Source organism: Schistocerca gregaria, chromosome 9 (genome assembly GCF_023897955.1).
Source record: "Schistocerca gregaria isolate iqSchGreg1 chromosome 9, iqSchGreg1.2, whole genome shotgun sequence".
In the NCBI taxonomy this organism is placed as follows: domain Eukaryota; kingdom Metazoa; phylum Arthropoda; class Insecta; order Orthoptera; family Acrididae; genus Schistocerca; species Schistocerca gregaria.
In genome coordinates, this window is record NC_064928.1 from 175,065,322 (window position 1) to 175,081,787 (window position 16,466).

At 46.7% G+C, this 16,466-nt stretch overlaps 1 protein-coding gene across 4 annotated transcripts in view; it reads left to right on the forward strand.

The window, feature by feature from the left end:
* LOC126291565 (nuclear RNA export factor 1-like) overlaps nt 1–16,466 on the forward strand; it is a 199,749-nt gene that overhangs the window by 46,664 nt on the left and 136,619 nt on the right. For all 4 annotated transcript variants that reach the window (XM_049985085.1, XM_049985086.1, XM_049985087.1 and 1 more), the window contains one exon: nt 9,470–9,579. In XM_049985085.1, the coding sequence (XP_049841042.1) occupies nt 9,470–9,579 (110 nt within the window). The remainder of the gene's footprint in view (nt 1–9,469; nt 9,580–16,466) is intronic.

Here is a 16,466-nt window from a genome sequence, read left to right on the forward strand (position 1 = left end):
CATTCCTCAACAATAGCTGTAGTCAAGGAATAATGTTGTGAACAGCACTGTAAAGCATGTCCGGAGTTATGGTGAGGCATTGGCGTCGGATGTTGTCTTTCAGCATCCCTAGAGGTGTCGGCCAATCACGATACACTTGTAACTTCAGCTAACCCCAAAGCCAATAATCACACGGACTGAGGTATGGGGACCTGGGAGGCGAAGCATGACGAAATTGGCGGCTGAGCACATGATCATCACCAAACGAAGCGTGCAAGAGATCTTTCACGCGTCTAACAATATGGGGTGGAGCGCCATCCTGCATAAACATCATATGTTCCAGCAGGTGTTTATCAGCCAGGCTGGGTATGATGCGATTCTGTAACACGATTGTCATGTGTCATGCGCAGTCAGTGACGTTTTGCTGTTCAGCACCATCTGTCGGATGTTTTGTGAAACCTCCCCCCCCACCCCCCCCCCCCAAAAAAAAAAAAAATCCCATGTAATTCCAAGAGCATGTGTGCCAATTTTTACCTCTCTATCTATATTATTCCATGTTTTATTAAGTTTTCAAGTTTATACTGACTTGTATTTTTTGACGAAATCCATTCAATGTACATTGTCTCTGGATGAATAAACTACTACTACTATTTCACAATCTGTTCCCTGATTCTGTTGTCTGACACATTCTGTGTGATTACACCCCTGATCATTGAGTCACTGTAATACTGTCCACATTCCCCACAGAACTTGCATTTCTGCGTTGAGCCTTGTAATTCATTCACTCACTGACGGTATGTTTTTCCTGATCGCTTTTTTAAATGAAAATACTAAAACCTCTGCAGCTGCAATGTTGCTATGCTCTTCATAGTATTCGTTTAACGCACTGACTGTCTCATGGGGGATGTCTTCAGGCCATGGTGTAGGGAAGAGTTTTGTAGAAGTCCTCTACACTGATACACCAGCGATGGGAAGGAAGAAAGCCTGCATCACAATACCTGATATTTGGTAGGCTGCTAAGGGGCCCTTCTATTGTACAATATAATCCATCCAGTCTTCTGCGTCTGCGTCAAAGGCGTGATATGGTGGCAGGAATTGTGACACAGAAGCTTACTGTTTGATGTGTCGCTTGTTATGTGATGAATTGTGTTATGATTTAGGTCAGCTTGTGAAGTGACTGCATCTGAAATCGAAGGAACGCATTAAGTTTCTGCAGCGACTGTACATCCACATTAGGCAATGATTCGGTAGAAACAGATACAATTGGCAGATTTTTTGGATTTGGAGCCAGAGTCGGTGCAGGCATAAGGACGGTAGCATCACGGGATAATGAATTATAAATTGTGGTTGGGTAGTGGGTGAGGTTGACATTGTAACTAGTTAGACTATAGCAATGACACAAAAGCAAAAGTTGTTTCATAAATGAAGTGCTACCACAACTAGAACAAAAAAATATCACAAATGTGCAGTGTTGGATTAGGAGAAACAAGGCAAATAAGAACACTTTAAATTCGAAGCAAAAGTCACGCCACTGCTTCTAGCTTCTGAAGCTGCCACTTTGTCGCCAGTTTTGTAAAGGTCTCGTCACTACTGCTGTGGAGGCCAAGTTGCCACTGTAGTTATGGTAGGCCGAGTTTGTGAAACTGCTTGTGTTGTAGTAGACCACAATTTCTCCCTGCCACTGTGATACAGCTGTGCCCCAGGGTCAGGTAACAAGATAGGAGAATGGAAGTTCTACAACACTCCAACAGATTAGTAACAAAGTCACACAAATGAGTTAAACAGGTTTACTTATCTTTGTGATTTATTGAACATTGAATTCTGCAACACTGCTTGTAATATAACACAAAAAAGGCCCTTAACGGTTAAGTGCAAATAATCATAGGTAAACTTCACAGTACATAGCAAATGCAGTATACAACAAGTGTGTGTTCATTTCTAGAGTTCACTAAATGACGTTCTTGTCTAAGTCAGCTGTGGACGATTATGTATAACTGAGTAGGCGAGACCTGCTCTTCTGTCTTCTGAGTAGTCTCCTGTCCATTGTCGTATGGTCATTGGCAGATTGTACTCAGCTGGCAATTTGCTGAGGCAAAGTCGATATCTTCATCCTCAGCGCCACCCGTGGCGCTGGTGGAACCCGACCGAGTGGGGAGTCTATATGGCACTGGCACCAGTTTGCATCTGTGCACCTGTGATGCTTTTGCCCTGGCTGTGTCTTGTTGAGACAGCACAGCAATAGGTGCACAAAGAAAAGAAAGGAAACTGCTAGCTTTCAGGGCAATCCTTTTTCGAGCTATAGTTTACACATGCACACACGCACACACACACTCACACACACTCACACACTACTTACCGGGTGCCTTCTTGTCAGACAGTGCCAGTGTTGCTTTTCATCAGGTGGGCTAGGGTGGAGTGGGTGGAGGGAGGGAGGAGACGGAGGCACTGAGAGCGGTTTGGTTGGTTGGCTGGCAGCTCGGAGGGACACAGTCTCTTTTGTGGCTAGAAATACAGGACGGAGGGGTGATGAACAGTTGTTGGAGCCAGCGGGGAGTGACATACATCAAAAGTGATGTGAATCGGGAGATGATGACAGGACAGAGAAGAGGATATTGTTGGATGGAGGAAGTTCAAGACATTAGGTTATGGGACAATTATGTCAGTGTAGGACATGTTGCGAGTATAACTGTTCTCTGTTTAGTTCAGAGGACGTGGCGGTGGAGAAAAGGATCCAGAGGGCTCAGGTTATGAAGCAGCCATTCAAATTGAGGCACTGGGTGGTCAGCTTTGTTCTCAGTAACAGCTTGACAGAGACAATTTGCCCTTCTGGACACCTGGTCATTACTCATTCTGATGTAACAGGCAGTGCAGTATTTGCAGCAGAGTTGGTATATGATGTGGCTGCTTTCACAGGTGACTTGGCCTCTGATTTGGTAGTATGGGCCTGTGACAGGGCTGGAGCAGGAAGTTCTTGGTAGGTGGATTGGCCAGATCTTACCCTGTGACAAGGAGTTCTGTGTGGATGGCGTAGGGATGAACTACGATGGGTGGCATAGGGATGGAGGTTGAGTGGGTGATGGAATACCACTGTACGAGGGGTGGGGGTCCCTTGGGTAGGACATCCCTCATTTCAGGAAATGATAAGACATAAGCAAAACCTTGACAAGGAGAATGGGTCTCACCATGATCTAAAGTGAGGGACATCCTTCCCAAGATCCTCCCCATCCCTCTTAACAGCACTTTATATGTAGTGGCATCAGTACAGAAGTAGTATTCAACCTTTTCAGAGCACATGAAAGCATTAAAATTATGTTTTAAGAAGTTTAAATTTCAAACACCCTCCCCTCCTCCCCACCTGCTGCCCCGAATACTGTAACTTCCTCTCTCTCTCTCTCTCTCACTCTCACTCTCTCTCTCTCTCTCTCTCTCTCTCTCTCTCTCTCTCTCTCTCTCTCTTTCTCTCTTTACAAATCAGGAGCTGCCTCCAAAAGTGGTGTTCCATTGCCCACCCAATCTCCACACGTTCTAGTCCATCCCTGTGACACTGCCACCTCCAACCCCTTGCCACTGGGATTGCATCCCTGTGATGGGCCAAGTTGCAAGATTTGCCCAATCCACCCACCCAACACTACGTACCCCCGTCCTGTCATGCTTTTCCTACCCCATCAGAGACCGGGCCACTGCGAAAGCAGCCTTGTCAGTTGAGTGGATAAAAATGTAGATTGGTAATGGCAGCAGAAGCATATTTGAAGAAGATAAATTTGTTAACATTGAATATGGATTTAAGTGTTAGAAAGTTTTTTATGAAGGTGTTTGTATGGAGTGGAGCCATGTATACAAGTGAAAAATGGACAATAAACAGTTTCAACATGAACAGAAGATAAACTTTTGGATGTGATGCTACAGAAAAATGCTGAAGAAAAGATGAGGACTAGGTGTACTGGTATGAAATGAGCATTAAGATACAAATGTATCAATAGGGAACATTTGTTGTAAATGAGCCTTAATTTTTGTTTGTTTGTTTGGTTGATATGACATCTGCCAAAGATATTTAGTATACATTAAGTCATGGAACAAACATCATCATATGTTTTCATCATTTTAACAATGTCAAATTTTGTACCAGAAAGTGATGATTTGCGGAAAGCACTAATTTTTTGTTTTAATTTGAAAAAAAGTGCTGCAGAGTCACATTGAATGCTTGTCGAGGCATATGGTGATCATGCTCTATCAAAAGCAACATGCAAAAGATGGTTTCAACGGCTCAGAAATAATGATTTTGATGTAAGAAATGAAGAACATGGAAGACCATCAAAAAAGTTCGAAGACACCGATTTGCAACAATATTAGGCTAAGATGATGCTTTGAGTCAGAAGCAAGTGGCAGCAATGCTAAATGTTGCACAACAAACAATTTCTGACCGTTTGAAAGCTATGGGAAAGATCAAAAAGTGTGGAAAAGGGTGCCACATGAATTGAATGAAAGACAGATGGAAAACTGAAAAACCATTTGTCAAATTTTGCTTTAAAGACATGAAAGAAAATCAATTTTGCATCGAATTGTTACTGGTGATGAAAAATGGACCTATTTTAAGAATCCTAAATGGGAAAAATCATGGGTTAATCCAGGACAACCATCAACATCGACTGCAAAACCAGATCGATTCAGCAAGAGGACAATGCTCTGTGTTTGGCGTGATCAGAAAGATGTCGTGTATCATGAGCTTCTAAAACCTGGTGAAACTGTGAATACTAATTGCTACAGACAACAAATGATCAATTTGAACTACACATTGATCGAAAAAAGACCAGACTGGGCCAGAAGATATGGCAAAGTAATTTTTTTACATGACAATGCACCTGCACACAAAGCAAAACTGATTCAGGATACAATCAAAACACTTGGCTGGGAGCTGCTACCCCATCTGATTCACTAGACTTGACCCCTCCCGACTACGATTTGTTTTCATCACTGGGACACGCATTGGCTGAGGAACACTTCAGTTCCTACGAAGAAGTCGAAAATAGGTTGTCTGATTGGTCTGCTTCAAAAGACGAACATTTCTATTGGCATGGTGTCCACAAATTGCCAGAAAGGTGTTCAAAATGTATAGAATGCAATGGTCAGTACTTTGAATAAAATGTTTTTACTTTTCAGTTCAAAATTAGTGTTTCATTTTCACAAAAAAAAGAAAAAAAAAACGCTCATTTCATACCGGTACACCTGGTATGTCATGTAACTATCCTCCATCACCATAAGAATAAACCTGATGTAAACAAACATATGTGTGATGATTGGCCAGAAGTTGTAGCAGATGAACACTGGTGTTGTTATGACCTTGGACATTGGTCCTGCTTACGTGTTAGATGTATTATTACTAAGTTACATTAAATCAAACTTTAAGATACTCAAATCTGGTAATAGCCATCAACATTTTTCTTAATAATGCTTTAGCTAAATAGTTTTTATATCAAAAATCGTGTACTGAGACAGCCTCTGCACTTTTGTGTTTTGATTGTCACGCTGTTCGTATGCAGTATGAAAATGGCTGAGGCTGCTTCCTGTTCCATAGTGAAACACATGTGTGGAACATGGTTAAAAAGTGCCAAGAAATATGTAGTTCTTAATGTTTTTAATAAATTTACAGAGATAATCTTTTCTCATTCAATTTGAAATACCTAAATCTCATAATTGTAAAATTTGTCATCCTTTTTATGAATGATGCATGCCTTCGTATTTCTAGTTACATATTGCACACAAAATTTGTTATCATTTCAAATATAAATTCTTAATTATTGATATTTTATGAAAGACTGAAGGTTGCTTAAATAAAGGAAACATAACTGTTTAATTTGTAAGGCAAAAATGAAAAACCAAATACTTATACCACAGTTGTATATAAGTGTCGCAGAAATGTGAAAAACAATCATTTTCACAGCATACAAAAGCAGCATTTTTTACTTTTTCACTGTACCATTAGAATATGAACCCAACCGCACTGATCTGTAGCCTATTTAAGGGATTTGGCCAGAGAAACAATCAGACTGTTAAGCTGCCAGACATAATGGAACTAACGAATGCATGTCACTGCTGAACACTGGTGGAACATAGAAAGGAGAAAATGTGGCACCTAGTTGGGTTCGTTATCAACATAAGCAGATGATGGGTCCAGAACTGAAATGTATTTCCTAGATTCATGTAGGGAAGGAACTAAGAGATTACGACAACTAACTGTAATTGATACCTTCAGTGGCTTTGGTATTCAACAGTATAGTGAAATCCGTGCAGTATGCTTTTGCATCCCATATACCTCACTCAGAAGAACTATCCTATGTTTAAGTTAGGAGTTTTCATCACTCTTGTTCGTAATTAGAATACTATGTTAGGTCGGCATGAAGGCATTTATGCTTTCCGTCTGATCCCCTGAGAAGCGCAAGGTAGTACTGCAGTTTCGCTGAATATTATTTAATTTTTTTCAAAAATTGAATGACATTTGAAGCTATGTTTTTTCTTTACTTGTCTCTTTTTATAACTTTTACTGCAACTTCTCAATCCTGTAGGTTAGTTGAACTGTTGGCTGGCCAGTGCTGTCCACATGTAATGAAATCCAATTAAATTCAAGCAAACACAGAATAATACATGATGTAATGTTTACGTCAGCTTTATTCTTATGATGACCAGAGTATAGTGAGGAGGTACAGAAAGGAATTGAGCAGGAAAGAAAGTTGTGTCACAACTTTGGTAAAAGAAGGGATTGGTTGATAGGACACATTCTGAGACAATAAGGGATCACCAATTTAGTATTGAAGGGGAAGTATGGAGGGTAAAAATTTTAGGAGGAGACCAAAAGATGAATATAGTAAGCTTATTCAGAAGGATTTATGTTGCAGTACTTATTCAGAAGGATTTATGTTGCAGTACTTATTCAGAGATGGAGGCTTGCACACATAATAGAGTAGAATGGAGAGCTGCATCAGTCCAGCCTTTGTCGAAGAGAACACAAAAACAATGAGGATCAAACGACGTCTCATCTTCCAACAATTGACTACATTTAATAATACAAATGTATTGTTATCCATGTAATTTAGAAAAAAATTATAAATATAATTTGCTCAATGACATGCCATATATTTTATCCCCATCATCCCATCTTCACACTCCCCTCGTCATATCCATGCACTCCCCTCATTGTATCCATGCACTCTCCTTGTCACGTCCGTTGTCTTCCCTCGTCACATCTGTGCACGCCTCTCGTCCCGTCCGTGCACTCCCCTCGTCACGCCCATACACTCCACTTGTCCCATCCGTCCACTCACCTAGGCACTTGTCCACTCCCCTCCCGTTGTCGTGTGCATACACTCGCCTCGACGCTCGTACACTTACCTCCTCGCTCGTACACTCACCTCGGCGCTCGTACTCTCCTCTCTACCCCCCCTCCCCTTCGTCATGTCCGTATTTTTGCATTGGTGCTCGTACATTCCTCTCTCCGTAACTCGCCTCTGTGCTCGTACACTCCTCTCCCACTGTCCTGGCCGTACACTCGCCTCGGCACTCCTACACTCCCCTCCCCTTGTCCTGTCTGTACCCTCGCCTCGGTGCCTGTACATTTGCCTCGGCGCTCGTACTCTACCGCCGCCCCCCCCCCCCCCCCATTGTCATATCCGCACTTTCGCCTCAGTGCCCGTACACTCCCCTCTCCTAGATGTGTCCGTAACTCGCCTCGGTGCTCCTACACTCCCCTCCCATCCCCTCCCCTCGTCCTGTCCGTACACTCGCCTCGGCACTCGTACACCCTGTCCATACACTCGCCTTGGCGCTCGTACGCTCCCGTCCCCTCATCGCGTCCGTACACTCACCTCAGCAATTGTACACTCCCATCCCCTCATCGCATCCGTACACTCGCCTCGGCAGTCGTACACTCCCTTCCTCTCATCGCATCTGTACACTCGCCTCGATGCTCGTACACTCATCTAGACGCTCGTACACTCCCCTCCCCTCATCGCATCCATACACTCGACTCGGCGCTCGTACACTCACCTCCCCTCATCATGTCCGTACTCTCGCCTCAGCAGTCGTACACTCGCCTCAGCACTCGACAACTCACCTCCCCTCATCGTGTCTGTACAGGTTCCTCCCCTCGTAGCATCTGTTCACTCCCCTGACCTCCCCTCGTCATGTCCATACACTCCCCTCCCCTCATTGTGTCTGTACACTACCCTCCTCTCATTGTGTCTGTACACTCCCCTCCACTTGTCGTGACTGTACACTCCCCTCCCCTCGTCGCGTCTGTACACTCCCCTCCCCTCGTCGCGTCTGTACACTCCCCTCCCCTCGTCGCGTTTGTACACTCCCCTCCCCTCATCGCGTCTGAACACTCACCTCCCCTCGTCGCGACCATACATTCTCCGCATGCCATCCAGCCCGTACACTCATCTCTCCATCCCATCCGTACACTGCCCTCTCCATCCCACCCGTACACTGCCCTCGGTAACCCACCTGTAAACTCACCCCTCCCCACTGCCTGCCCCGTCCCGCCAGCTGCCTTCCCCCGTACGGCCCACCACTCGCATCACCCTCCGTCCTGTCTGCCACCTGCCCCCTGTCGAACCTGCTCCCTCTGATCATATTGTCTGCTCCCTGCCCCATCCCCTCACCTGGTCTATGCTCCTCCCCATCCTCTCACCTACAACCCTGGCATCGGCCCACCTTCCCCTCCCTCTCGCTGCCCTATCCTCTCACTTCCCATCTGGCTCATATCTTCACCTCTCTCTAAAGTCTATCCAACCTCCTTGTCTCCTTCATGTCCTGCCCTTTCGCCTGCTGCCATCCCCAGGCTCACTCTAACCCACCCTCCCTCCTGCCTGGCACACTGTTCACCTATCCCAGCCCGCAAACTCACCTTCAACAGCCTGAACACTCGCCCCCAACGGCCTGCACTCTCGCCTCCCCCCAGCCGATGCACTCGCCTCCTCCCCCGGCCCGTGCACTCGCCTCCCCTGCACTCGTCTCCGCCCCTGGCCGTGCACTCTCCTTCCCCCCTGGCCGTGCATTTCCCCCCTCCCTCCCCAGCCCGTACACTTACCTCCCTCAGCCCACTAGTCCATCCTCTGCCCTCCAACCCTCTCCAACTGGATCATCTCTTGTCCCTCCTCTCCTGATCATGTGCCCACTCCTCTCAAATGTATGTCAGAAGCCTATTGTCCAGCCTTCTCGAGTCCTTTCCTGCCAACACCATAAAGAAAAGAGAATATGCTGTGATTGTTCAATAATGTATGCATCTTCTCTTTGTGCGTCGTTCTGTATCCTCAAATTGTAATGGGTTCCGTTCCATTAATGAGCAACTTTTCCTGGTCTCAGCAAAGACTCAATTTTTGTTGATAGTTGTGTACGGAAACAGGCAACCATTGTGCGTGTGTCTCTTAAGATGTGATTGTTCAATTGCAACTATCAAAGTATGTCATTATAAAATGTCTACTTCTGTTACGAACAGGAATTTCGGAAGAGTTTTTGGAACTGAATAGCTCAAATGCAGCAACGATGGTGGCACTTAATAGTGATATTCTCCTAGGAAGTTCTGCCAGCCAGTGGCATCAAATCACTGTAAGTATGACAGTTTTTGATATAGAAAGCTATGTGATAGTATGTTGATAGCAATTTTTTACAAAATTTTTGTATTATGTTGATGGACGTTAAAGTTTATAATTGTATAAATACTACATCAGGTGGTAGGGAAATCAAAATGACTATATATGCATATGGTTGGAATAACCTTAACAGAATGCTGTGTGGTATTTTATCCATGCTGGAACTTGTGAACTCTGTGGCTATTAACAGTTGTTGGTGAATAACACAACCAGCCACCGATTTGTGACTATTTGTGTAATTCACTGACAAGAAAACTTAGTGCCCATTTACATGTCACTTAAAGGGTGCAACAAAGCAAACACTGATGCGAAAGGGAAAAATCCGAGTGTGATTCGATGGGTTACAAAGCACACATCAGTTACTTCACACACTGAGACCAAGCTGTCACTTATGGCTGAAAAAAATGGAGCAGCAGATGGGAACAAAGGGGAAGCATGACATATTGTCAGAAACAGTTTGTTTTGTAGGATGAATTCCCCTTTCCAGCTTAATTAAGGATTACTGAGAGTAATTATCAAGCCCATCTGGGCCTTGTGCAACAGAAATTAACATAGCAGAACAGTGTGATGAGAAAAGCAGTTACTTATTCTAAGAAGTGAGCTTCCGTGCCACTGGTGAATCAAAGTCAGCCAAATAACCGTACTGTTTTTATGTAAGTGTGCTCGCTGTTGGTAGTAGTGTGAATGCAAAGTTCTTACTTTTCTCTTTAATTTTGTCCACTTTGTCTGTGGCATATAGTTGCTCAATTTGCAGCATATTTTGTTTAGTGCTGTGTCACTTTTCTTCCTGTCATGGAAATGTTTACCTCTGATGTCAAAAAGACATACCTTCAGTCCATGTTGTTTAATTAAAACACTTGTGTGTTATTTTCACTGTTGTGCGGTTCTAGGCGCTGCAGTCTGGAGCCGCGAGACCGCTACTGCTGCAGGTTCGAATCCTGCCTCTGGCATGGGCGTGTGTGATGTCCTTAGGTTGGTTAGGTTTAACTAGTTCTAAGTTCTAGGGGACTAATGATCTCAGAAGTTGCGTTCCATAGTGCTCAGAGCAATTTTTTTTTTTTTTTTTTTTGTTATTTTCACTGAGTTGCAGTGTTCAGTCTTCACTCTCCTCAAAATCATGTCATCAGTGCACTGCTGGAGTTGTGAAGTGTGCAGCTGTAGATTTCTTGAATGTTTCAGCTGCAATTGGCAGTATTTGCATGCCACTGTATGCACTTTGATGCGCTTTTCAGTGCAGTGTGCAGCACCAGAGTGGGGATAATGGATGTTATCTGTGGACTCTTCTGCACTATAAAGGTTGTGTAAGTGGCCATTAATATTTTAAGCACTTCTTTTGTGAAGGAATGAAGCACTTATGAGGGAAATAAACTGCTTATAAGGGGCAATCATAGAAAGTAAAAATATGGAATAACTTCATGCTCTTTCTCATAGACTGGTCATGTGTGTCTGTAGTTTCTCCCACGTCAGTTTTGCCATCCTGTCCCTATATGTAATTCTGCTAGAGTACAAAATCCAAGATGATGCACCATGCAGTAGCCACCAGAAAGATTGTGGGAGGCGCACATTGGCATGGCGCGTCACGGACGGTAGTTGCCGCAAATAGAGTTCGTCCACCAGAGGGCATGCGAGAATTCGGCCGCGACCTCTGCCAGCGGAACAGCAACAGCAACAACTCAGGCAGCACGGGCTGTGCCCAGTCAGTTCACATTGGGCATGCCTATGAGACAGTTTCCGGTCTACTCTGAAGTGCGATGTAAAACGTGAACCGTGTTATTACAAAATTGGTGACGAGTAGCGACCTCCTTCGCGTGTTGTGTCGTTCCAGTTTCGCAGCTTATCTGCGGCATGGAGGATTTAGTGTGGGTTTTGGTTGAGCAGCAGACAGAGCTCATGGCCACCATGAAACAAGTGCTTCCGGCGTTGCTCTCCACGCCGTCTGCTCCAGCGCCGTTCCCTCCTACCTTTCCCCCTTATGGCGAGACGGCGGAGGATTGGGACGTGTATGAACATCGCCTTTGGTAGCATTTCCAGTCGTTTCATGTTGCCGATGCGGCGGTATGTCATGCTCTTTTCTTGTTTTTGATTTCTCCCTCGCTGTATCAAGTTTTGCGGCAGCTAGCGCCGTTGCAGGAACCCTCGTCCTTGTCTTTTGACGCATTGTGTTCACTACTGTCTTCATATTATCGCCGCCACATGCATGTTGTGGTGGCTAGGGTGGAGTTCTATCAATGCAAGTAGCAGCCCCATCAGTCTTACCAGGCGTGGGCTGCTACCGTGCACGGTATTAGTTGCAAGTGTCATTTTGTCACGGAGCAGTCGCGAGAGTCGTATGTCCACGTTATGGTGCGCGACGTCATTGTGCGTTCGGCCCCTGATAGGGAGCTCCGGCAACGGGCCCTGCAGTTTAGAAGACTCTTCCCTCGAGGAAGTCGTGTCCATTGCTCAATTGTATGAAGTCTCTGACGTCGCCGGACAACAGTTGGAAGCATGGTGCGACATCGCGGCGGTTCAGGGCGACGCGGCCGCGTTCACTGTGTCAGTTTTGGACGACGTGCGAGCGGTACATTCTGGCCGTTACGGCCGCTCCCGCACGGCGCGTATACAGAGTTCCGGCCACCGGCCCCTTTTACCATCTTGTGCATCGTGCTATATACATCACGATCAGTCTGTGTGCCCCGAGCGTTGGGCCGTTTGTCGCAAATGTAATAAAAAGGACACATTGCTAAAGTCTGTCACTCAGCCTCGAAAGAATCAAAGGAAGCAGTTTCACAGGACATGGACGTTGACATTCAGGAAGTTTCATCGGGCCAGGCTCTCAACACATCGGCCCACAAACTCTTTATCGAGGTGTCAGTTTGATCGCGCCGATTACAACTGCAAGTCAATACAGGCGCTGCAGTTTCTTTGTTGAATGCACAAACTTACTCCGACCTTGGGTCACCCCTGTTGGCGCCAGTTTACCGGCGTCTCCGCGGTTATGGTAAACAGTTCATTCCCCTACTGGGTCAATTCACTACCGACGTGACTTATAAATCAGTAACTCGGCCTATTACTTTTATTGCTGTCAGTGATGCGAGCTCCACTAACCTTTTTGGCTTGGATGCTTTTCAGGCTTTCGGGTTTTCCATCACTGACACCATACAGTTGGTTTCCGAAGACATTCCCTATCAATCATTAGAATCTTTGATCTCGGACTTTCTGGATATCTTTGAGGAGGGCCTGGGGTGTGTTTCAGACTTTGAAGCTCACTTAACATTGAAGACGTCTGCTCGCCCGCGTGTTCTAGGTGCGAGGCAGATCCGCTTGGCTCTCCGCCCTCAGGTACAAGAAGAGCTAGACTGGCTGACAGCCCTAGGGGTCGTTGTTCCCATTTCTTCTAGTGAGTGGGCTTCGCCCCTCGTTATTGTCTGGAAACCCTCGGGAAAATTACGTCTTTGTGGCGATTTCAAGGTCACCATTAATTCCCAATTGGTGGTGGACACCTATCCTTTGCCTCGAGCTGATGAATTGTTCTCTGCCGTAGTGGGAGGCCAATATTTTTCGAAAATTGATCTTCCGGAGGCTTATCATCAGATACCTCTTGATGAGGACTCCAAACGGCAGGCGGTTGTCAACACCCCGTTTGCCTTTACCAATACCATCGGTTGGCCTTCGGAATATCCAGTGCCCCGGTGATATTCCATCATTATGTTAAGCACGTAACGTCGACAATCCCTCATTGTATTAATTACCTGGACGACATAATTGTCACGGGCCGCAGCACGAAAGAACACTTGCACAACCTTCGCACCCTCTTTCTCAAATTCAAGCCCGTGGGCTTGCATTGCAACCTGCGTAAGTCAAACTTCTTCCAACCGTCCATTGAGTATGTGGGCTACACAATCTCTCAGCACGGCGTCCAGCCGCTAGGAAGTTTGGTCCAAGGTATCGTCGACCTTCAGCGGCCCACTTTGCTGAAGGTGTTACAAGCTTTTTTAGGCAAGATTGCCTATTACCACCGGTTCATTCCCAGGGCTTCCACCATCGCACGCCCCCTGTACTGCCTTCTGCGCAAGGGTGTTCCTTTTGATTGGTCGTCTGCATGCGAGCGAGCATTCACCTCATTGAAAGGCATCCTCACGTCAGCGCCATGTTTGGCTACTTTTGACCCCCATAATCCGATGATCCTGGCTACAGATGCTTCGCAGTATGGGGTGGGGGCGGTCCTGGCCCATCGCAACGCGGATGGCTCCGAGCAGCCACTGGCGTTTGCGTCTAAAATTCTTAGTCCTGCACAGGCCCATTACTCCCAGGAGGAAAAAGAGGCTTTGGCCATTGTCTACACTGTTACCAAGTTTCACCCTTTCTTGTATGGCATGAAGTTTCAGCTAACCACTGACGTTAATATCGTTATTTGGCCCCGCCTCTCAGATTCCGAATAGGGTGGCCCACAGACTACAGCGCTGGGCCTTGTTCCTCTCTAAGTACCATTATGACATTCATTTTCATGCTACCGGACAGCATGCCAACTCAGACGCTCTTTCCCGTCTTCCGGTGGGCCCGGATCCTAAGTTTGATCGAGAGGAGATCATGTGTTTTCATTTGGATGTGGCGTCCCGCCAAGTAGTTGATGGCTTCCCGATCACTAGTTCTCGAGTCACCAGGGAAAAGGCAGCTGACCTTGTTCTCCGGCAAGTAGGTCGTGTCATTCAGTAGGGGTTGTCATACCGACCTCCAGGCCGGGCCTCGGACCCTCTTCGTAATTATTTTGTTCTACAAGACCGCCTCTTCGTCTTGGAAGGAGTTCTCCTTCTGACTACCGATGATACAGCTCCTTGCGTGGTTGTTCCTGCAAGTTTGCAAAGGGAAATCCTCACGTTATTACATGAGGGGCACTGGGGTGTTTCCCGTACTAAAACCTTGGCTCGCAGACACGTGTACTGGCCCGGTATTGGCAGAGAAATTGAGCACTTGGTGGTCGCCTGTTCCCAGTGTGCGAGCCAACAGGCATCTCCCAGGTCAGGGTTCTCTTCATGGCCGCGTGCAACCCAGGCATGGGAATGTGTTCACATCGATTTTGCAGGACCGTTTCTCAATGGCTTTTGGCTCACTGTCATTGATGCTTATTCCCGATTTCCATATTTGGTTCGCTGCTCCTCAACCACTTCAGAGGTTGTAATCCAGGCACTAGCAAAAATCTTTTCTGTGGAAGGTCTGCCAGTCACCCTGGTCTCTGACAGTGGACCTCAGTTTATGTCGCAGACCTTCCAGGCTTTTTGTAGGCGCTTCAGTATTCAGCACGTTTGCTCTCTCCCCCTTTCATACACAATCGAACGGGGAAGCCGAGCGCATGGTGCGCACATATAAGACACAGATGAAAAAGTATGTGCACGAATTTCCTGCGGAGGCGCCGTTGACGTTTTTCCTGACGGCTTACCGGACCACACCTACGGAAGAACGCAGCCCCGCAGAGCTCCTCCACGTGCGCCAACCTCGGACTCTGCTGCACCTCCTTCGGCTTGATCCTCGCCAGTCTTCGCAAAACGGAGTACCCGGCTTTCCACCAGGTATGTCGGTCTGGGCACGTGGGTTTGGTCGCAATCCACATTGGATACCAGCGGTGGTCCTGCGCCTAAATGGCCGCCAGCTCTATACCTTGCAGATGGGGGACCTGGAGGTATGTCGTCACCAAAATCAGCTACGTCCACGTTTGGGCACCCACCCTCCGACTCCTCGAGCACCGGCTTCCTCATTGCCGACACCTGTGTTGGTTTCTCAGGGGACGCTACCACCCCTCCCCCCCTGTGATTCGGCCGCACTGCGATGACTCTCAGCCTTGGCAGCCTCCAGTAGCTCCAGCACCGGCATGACCATCGTTAGTGATGCCCCAGCGTGAGCCGGCCCCCCTCGCAGGCCCGGTTTCTCAGGGAGCTGGTTCACCTGTGGTTGTCCCTTCCCCATCGTTCCTGCCACTGGGTCTTGCCCCTCCCAGGGTGGACCAGGATCCAGAGTTTGACGGCCTGTCTCCCGTTCCGTCCCGGGTTCCGGTAATGGGACGACGGGGGCCTCTTCGTGTGGGTCATTTCCAGCCGTATTCGAAGGTTCCGGCTCGAGGGTTAGCAGATCCCCTCGACTCCAGCCTTCTGATGTACGTGGCGGCCATCACTCCTGCAAGACACTCCACCTTCCGATGCAGTGGATCACAGTGGCTTCACCCCCCGAAGGAGGAGGAGTGCAGTAGCCACCAGAAAGGTTGCGGGAAGCGCACATCGGCACGGCGCGTCACGGGCGGTAGTTGCCGCAGATAGAGTCCCGACCACCGGAGGGCACGCGAGAATTCGGCCGCGACCTCTGCCAGCGGAACAACAACACTAACAACAACAACTCGGGCAGCACGGGCCGTGCCCAGTCAGTTCACATCGGACATGCCTGTGAGACAGTTCCCGGTCTACTCTGAAGTGTGACGTAAAACGTGAACCGTGTTATTACACACCATCTTGAGCAATTGGAGCTTCAACAAAGATACATTTTGTATTTTTTAAGGTAAAAAATGCCAGTGAAATAAACAGAAAGTTGGTTGCAGCATTAGGAGATAAAGCTCTAAAGTAAGAAATTGTACTTAGTACCAGTGTGGGCACTAAAGTATCTATTATGGGTTAGAATTGGCTGCCCAGGTAGACAATATGGAAAATTTGTAGTGTGGCACCAAGATGGGGTCTGTGCTTCATTCAGACTCATTCCACTTTAGTAATGATTATTGAAGAATTGATTTCATGAGCTAATCTGACCCCAAATTATTGAAATTGAAAAAGAGAATGTGGTAGTCACCTTTATTGAATATTTTGTTTGCATGTAACTGATATC